Source organism: Aedes aegypti, unplaced genomic scaffold, assembly GCF_002204515.2.
Source record: "Aedes aegypti strain LVP_AGWG unplaced genomic scaffold, AaegL5.0 Primary Assembly AGWG_AaegL5_hic_scaff_1587_PBJ_arrow, whole genome shotgun sequence".
Taxonomy (NCBI): domain Eukaryota; kingdom Metazoa; phylum Arthropoda; class Insecta; order Diptera; family Culicidae; genus Aedes; species Aedes aegypti.
In genome coordinates, this window is record NW_018735038.1 from 32,997 (window position 1) to 39,418 (window position 6,422).

General features: G+C 48.7%; 1 protein-coding gene across 1 annotated transcript; it reads right to left on the reverse strand.

Moving 5' to 3' along the window:
- Window positions 1–1,295: 1,295 nt before the first annotated feature.
- LOC110680567 (putative U5 small nuclear ribonucleoprotein 200 kDa helicase) lies at window positions 1,296–6,358 on the reverse strand. Its single transcript, XM_021856352.1, has 4 exons — window positions 4,078–6,358; window positions 2,806–4,015; window positions 1,538–1,708; window positions 1,296–1,470 (listed from the first exon to the last, which is right to left on the reverse strand). The coding sequence occupies exons 1-4, from the start codon at window positions 6,356–6,358 to the stop codon at window positions 1,296–1,298; spliced, it is 3,837 nt and encodes a 1,278-aa protein (XP_021712044.1).
- Between the last annotated feature and the right edge of the window lie 64 nt (window positions 6,359–6,422).

Below are 6,422 nucleotides of genomic sequence, written 5' to 3' on the forward strand. Positions count from 1 at the left end.
TTACCAGATTATAGTAAACTTCACAGATTTTTGTAGTCGGTTGAAAAACGTTGGTGCAGTTCTTAATTCTACCATGGATTCCGGTAGATAATACAACAAAACTTGTTTGCGACCAGAAAAAAAGCTAAAAAATAATTATTAAAATTACCAAACGAAATACTGGACAGTATCCTACCAAATATTATATAGGAATCTCTGAACAACCTTGGAGAATCCTCTGCATTTTTATCGAAATCAATATAGGAATTGGAGGAATTATATGATCCATTGCTGTAGCATTTTATGATGAGAGACCCCAAATGAACTCTTGAAGAATCCATGAAGAATTCTATTTGATAAATTATTGGAGCAATCTTCGGAAAAGTCAGCAGAAGTAATCCTCGGATGAAATTTATGGAGGGAATTTATGGAGAAACTTCATGAAGAATCCGTGATAGAACGTATTGAGGGATTCAACGAAGAGTTTCTTATAGTTTTCATGAAATAATCATTGGAGGAATTCATTGAGTGATTCCAGGGAGAATTCATGAGGAAATCTTGTAGGAATCCCCATAAGAGGATGACTGGAAGAATCCCAGAAAAAAATCAATTTAGAATCTCTTCGAGTAAATCTTTGTAGATTTTCCTGGAACAGTTTCTGGAGGAATCTGTGTAAAATCTGTAAGAGTAACAGATGGAGATATGGAAAAAATTTCGGAGTAATCCGAATCCCTGTAATGGATTAATTCATTATGCACATCGAGAAAAATATTTGTTCAACCGATCTTTGACCAGCCTCGTGATCGCCAGTGATCATTTGCATGAAGCTATGAAGCCATTCCGGAACAAAAACCGGGATGAATGAATACTGTGCATTGTTGGTAAACACGATCCCCGCAATCCGAATCACGAAACGGAATCAATAATAAATACGTAAAAGGCCTTCAGGATGTGCTACGTGCATCCTCCACCATCATCTCTCCCTAATCACGGAATCTTTGTTTGCTTGTACAAATCGGTTTCCAAACAAATCAACAACGGGGCGCTCGGTGAATGTGATTTGCCCACTGACAAAACAACAACTTGATGAGCCAGCAATTGATCAATTGATCAGGCAGTAGTAGGAGGATCGATCAACCACGCGCCTTCCCGTCGATTTATCGCTACAGAGAGCCGGCGCCAATCGCCAGTGGAAACTTACCTGCGGGAGAATGGCGCAATCACCGGTCCGGTCACATCATCCTCGCGTTCCAGATTGACCACCACATTGACAGACGATCCGGAGTGGATGCGGTCCTTTTCGACCACCTCGAAGGTCATTTCGATGTTCGGATAGCGATTGCAGAAACCGGGCCACGTCGGACATCTGCTGATCGTTCAGCTGCAAGCACCGGATGCGATCTTCGTCGTCCAGCTCCATTGATGTCGAACACCGTCTCGATGTTCTTCTCCTGGCAGCGCTTGATGATGTCCGCGTTGAAGTGCGGGCAACTGGCTTCAGGTAGGATCTTTGCTCACATGGCCTGGGTGACATCTGGGCCAGCTCCATGGCGGCCACGGCCGGCGAAAGCCATCCGTTCGAGGATAGGACGTCGACACAGGCCTGGATGAGACGAATGGCTTTGCCGAGACTTTGCTCGGTGTCGCCTTGCAGTTCGGCACCCAGTTGTAGAACGGGAGAGGTGGGGCCTGAAGCAGCAGGTTGGTCTTGATATGGGGGTCGTTGTATCTGGAAGTGGAAAACGAAAGATCGATTAAGTGTATAATCCCTAAATCAAATTGAAAAATCCATTGAATTGAAGACGTTGATTTTGATTCGATTTCTAATCAAATAGATTCGAAATCGAATCGAATAGATTCGAAATCGAATCGGATAGATTCGTAATCGATATCGGATAGAATTCGCAATCGAATCGGATTAGATTTTAAAATCGAATCGAATAAATTCGAAATCGAATCGAATAGATTTCAAAATCGGAACGAATAGATTCGAATCGAATCGAGTAGATTCTAAATCGAATCGAGTTAGCTTCGGAAAATCAAATCGAGTAGATTCGAAATCGAATGAATATTCTAAATTCGAATCAAATAGATTTTAAATCAAATCAAATGAGATTTTGAATCGAATCAAATAGAATTCGAAATCGAATCGAATTAGATTCGAAATAGAATCGAGTAGATTCGAAATTTAATCGATTTAGAATGAAAATCAGATTAAGTTGATTCGAAATTGAAACGAGTAGATTCAAAATCGTATCGAGTAGATTCTAAATCAAATCGAGTGGATTCGAAATCAAATCGAGTCAAATCGAGTAGATTCTAAATCGAATCGAGTAGATTCGAAATCGAATCGAGTAGATTCGAAATCGAATCGAGTTAGATTCGAAATCGAATCGAGTAGCTTCGAAAATCAAATCGAGTAGATTCGAATCGAATCGATTCAAAATAAATCGAATAGATTCAAAATCGAATCGAATAGATTCGACATCGGAACGAATTAGATTCGAAATCGAATCGAGTAGATTCTTAAATCTAATCAAATAGATTTTAAATCAAATCAAATGGATTTTGAATCGAATCAAATAGAATCGAAATCGAATCGGATAGATCGAAACCGAATCGAGTAGATTCGAAATCGAATCGAGTAGATTCGAGATCGAATCGAGTAGATTCGAAATCGAATCGAGTAGATTCGAGATCGAATCGAGTAGATTCGAAATCGAATCGAGTAGATTCAAAATCGAATCGAGTAGATTCGAAATCGAATCGAGTAGATTTCGAAATTTCCCGAAAGTACACTTAAAAATAAACCAAGAAACTACTTACTTGGGAGCCGTTCCATTCGGTCCGGTCAGCTTGTTCGGCAACCTCTGGGCCAAACTCTTCAGAATGTTGTCCTCGTGGTGTCGCACCACGACGTCCTCGTACTCTGCCGCCGACGAAATGATCTCCAGCAGGCCTCGGATCTTCGTTTTGCTGTTCAACGACAAGCTGAACAGCTCGATGGTGGTGTAGTTGATGTAGTAGTACGCGGCGATCATTCCCAGGTTCAGCGGTAGCGTGTCCATTTCGTCTTCGACGCTGATGCACTTGGATTGTTCCAGGTCGGACAGGGTGCTCTCGACCAGTTCCGAGAGGTGATCGGACAGATGCCGATGGGTCACGCCCTGAAGGTTGTAGTAGTTGGGATTCTGGGTCAGCCGACGGTAAAGGAACGTCCAGGTGAGGTAATCTACGGCGTCCTGCTTATTCTCGATGGTTTTTGTGACAATTTCCGCGTTAAAGTGATCGTGCAGACGGTGATCGAGGTGGCTCTCGACCGGGAGGCTTTCGTTGAGGAACTTCTTGAAGAAGTCCTTCTTGGAGCTCTGGCACATCAGGACGCACTTGGCGTCGTCGTCTTCCAGAGGGCGATTGGCCCGGCCGACCATCTGCATGACGTCCGTGACTGGGTAGTCGTCGTAGGAATGGCTCTTGCCGTTGTAGAACTGAGTGTCCATGATCACCACGAGATATGCGGAGATGTTCAAGCCCCAGCAGAGATCCCGGGTGACAACGGCGATCTGGACCGCTCCGGAGTCGAACAGCTGTTCCACAATTCGGTGATCGGACGGCGTCAAGCCTTCGTGGATATAGGCAACGCCTTGTGAGAGAGTTTCTTTCAGGGTCTTGTCGGTCATACGGTCCAAGAACGGCTTGATGTCGTCCTCTTCGGCGTGGAAGAACCGGTTTGGTTGAGCCTCAGCCGCGCAGTACGTCAAAATGTCGATCGCCGTCAGGCGCGCTAGCTTGCGAGAAGAAACGAACACGATCACTGGCTTGTGCGGGCTGAACTTTGTGATCGCGTTGTAGACGGGCTTGGACATGGCTGCCACTCTCGAAGCGTTGTGAGTAATGTTGAATCCTGGACGTGTAACTCCAATGGGATCGGACGAACGCTCGGATGGAAATTGAAGGTAGCGTTCGCGTTGCATCCCAACCATTGGGCGACGTCCCTCGCGTCCGAGAGAGAAGCTGAGAGCGCGATAATACGGATCTGTTTCTCAATTTGCGAAGAGATATATCGCATACGAGAGCACACAACTTCCAGGACCGGACCTTCCTCCCCGCCGATCAACTGCAGCTCGTCGACGATGAACAGCTGGATATTCTGGACGTTCTTCCTCTGCTTCCAACGACGCGACAGGATGTCCCACTTGTCCGCAGTCGTAACGATGATCTGTCCCTTGGCGATCAGCTTCAAGTCCGTTCCGGTTTCACCGGTCAACTTAACAACCTTGCAGCCCAAATGCTGCCCGAACTTCTGGTGCCAATCCATGAAAATCAACTCGGCCAAACTGTCCCTCGACACCAGGTAGACGACCCGACCATGCGGGTTCTGCTGCAGCATTCTCAGAACGGCAAATTCCGCGATCGTGGTTTTACCGGATCCGGTTGGGGCGCCCACAAAAACGTTGTCCTCGCTGTTGTAGACCGCGTTGAAGACCTGCGTTTGGATCGGGTTGAACTGCGGGAACTTGTCCGCGTACAACGCCTCGAAGTTTGGCTCCCGAAGGGCACTGATCGGAAGGGGCTGCAGATCAAGTAGCTCCGTGGGCGGGAGGTTCTTCTCCGGCAGGATCAGATGACGGAATGAGACGGGGAGTTGTGTTTCGGCGCCGATCCAACGATCGGACACGATTCTCAGGAAGTACTGCGGCGGGAGTGGTTCAAAAACCGGGACGAAGAACTTCACCAGGTGATCGTCCTGGCAGTACTTGGCCTTCAGAAGGAAGTACTCGTGATGGAGGATCACTTCCGAATCGACGTCTTCGACCAGGATCCAGAAGGCTTCCGATTGGCCGTGGATTTTTTCGTCCCACTGGAAGTCCGGGGTGATCGTGAGCTCAACCCGCAGAGTAGATCGCGTGATCGGTTGGATGTGGGTGGACAGTTCCAGCTTGGGGAACTGGTGCACGTACTTGTAGATGGTTTTGCCCAGTTTGGGGACGCGGATCAGTTCACCGATCTCGTTCGCCTCCAGATCGTACAGCCGCTCCCAGGGGAAGTTCTTCTTCTCGATCTTCTTGACGATCTCTTCGGGCATTTTGCGGAACTGGCGCAGCGGAGACATACTTTGCCACATGCGGCGGTCTATCATCTTGCACAGGGTGAGACATTTGTCCGCGAGTTGGGCCCATTCGCGGTGGAGGACGATCTCGAAGATCGCACGGAGAAGACGCGCCGCGGATTGGGTCACGTAGACCATGTCGGCCATCAGGGCGAATCCTTCCAGCTTGAGTTGGGAGATGTAGGCTTGCAGGAGGACGTTGACCTTGGCGCTGGGCTCCTCCATGCTTTCCTTGATCGGGATAGGGACGCGCTCCATCAGCTTCTGGAGTTCGAGCTTTTCCTCTTCGCGAACGGTGATGTTGCGGAACTCGCCGGACAGGGAGAACACCCGGAAGAGCTCGATCTCGCTGAGGGTCGGTTTGAGTAGTTGGTTGTAGGTTAGCATGGTGTCGTGGGTACAATAGTAATGGGACGCAATGCGTCCGATTTCGGTGACCTGGAAGTGTCCGCTCTTGCGATCGTACTTGATCAAACCGCTCTTCTCCAGGTGCAGGGCTGCGGTGTGGACCAAATCGGCACGGAAGTGTTCCAGAAGGGGATCTTCCTTGATCGCGTCATAGGAGACGCCGTAGAGAGTTGGTTGACGCAGCATGCGGATGTAGAGATAGGTGTACCCGAGCCAGGTGACTGCGTCCTTGACGTTCTGGATGGTTCCGAGGACTATCTCGGCGTTGAGCATGTCGGGCATCTTGGACACGAGTTGGGACTCGATCGGGAGCTGCTGATTCAGCAGGGAAAGATAGTACTGGAGTTCGCTGTGGTTGGTGATCAGGATGCCTTCGCCCTTGGTATCGTACTGGGGACGACCGGCTCGACCAAGCATCTGCAGCACGTCCAGAGCGCTCAGTTCGACCCAGCGGCCCTTCTCCGGGTTGTAGATCTGGGTTCCCTTGATGATGACGGTGTGAGCAGGCAAGTTGACACCCCAAGCTAGGGTTGCGGTGGACACCAGGACCTGAATGTGACGATCGGCGAACAGATCTTCGACCAGGGTTCTGTCCACGCGAGTCATACCGGCATGATGGATGGCGAAGCCATACGGGAGCAAATCTTTGAGTTCGGCGTTCTTGACCTGCTCAGCTTCCGATCGCAAGACTTCCATACTGGCTGAACCTTCCCGCAGGAAGCTTCCCAACGTATCTTTCTCCAGGCACATGTCGCGAATGGCGCGAGCGGTTTTGCCAGTTTCCTTCCTGGAGTGGACAAACACCAGGACCTGGTTCTTCCCGGCGTGCTCCATGACCTTCTCGTAGACGATGTCGTTCATCACCTGAAACCGTTTCAGTGCTTTCTTCTCCGTAACTCCGATGTACTGCTGCTCCAAAGCGACC

Excerpts from the sequence above, each read along its gene's own strand:
- LOC110680567 (XM_021856352.1), bottom strand. The coding sequence starts at position 6,358 with ATGAACGACATCGTCTACGAGAAGGTCATGGAGCACGCCGGGAAGAAC. Across the intron at positions 4,016-4,077 it reads GTTGATCGGCGGGGAGGAAG|ATCCGTATTATCGCGCTCTC; the intron begins GTCCGGTCCTGG and ends ATTGAGAAACAG. Across the intron at positions 1,471-1,537 it reads ACGGATGGCTTTCGCCGGCC|TTGCCCGCACTTCAACGCGG; the intron begins GTGGCCGCCATG and ends ACCTGAAGCCAG.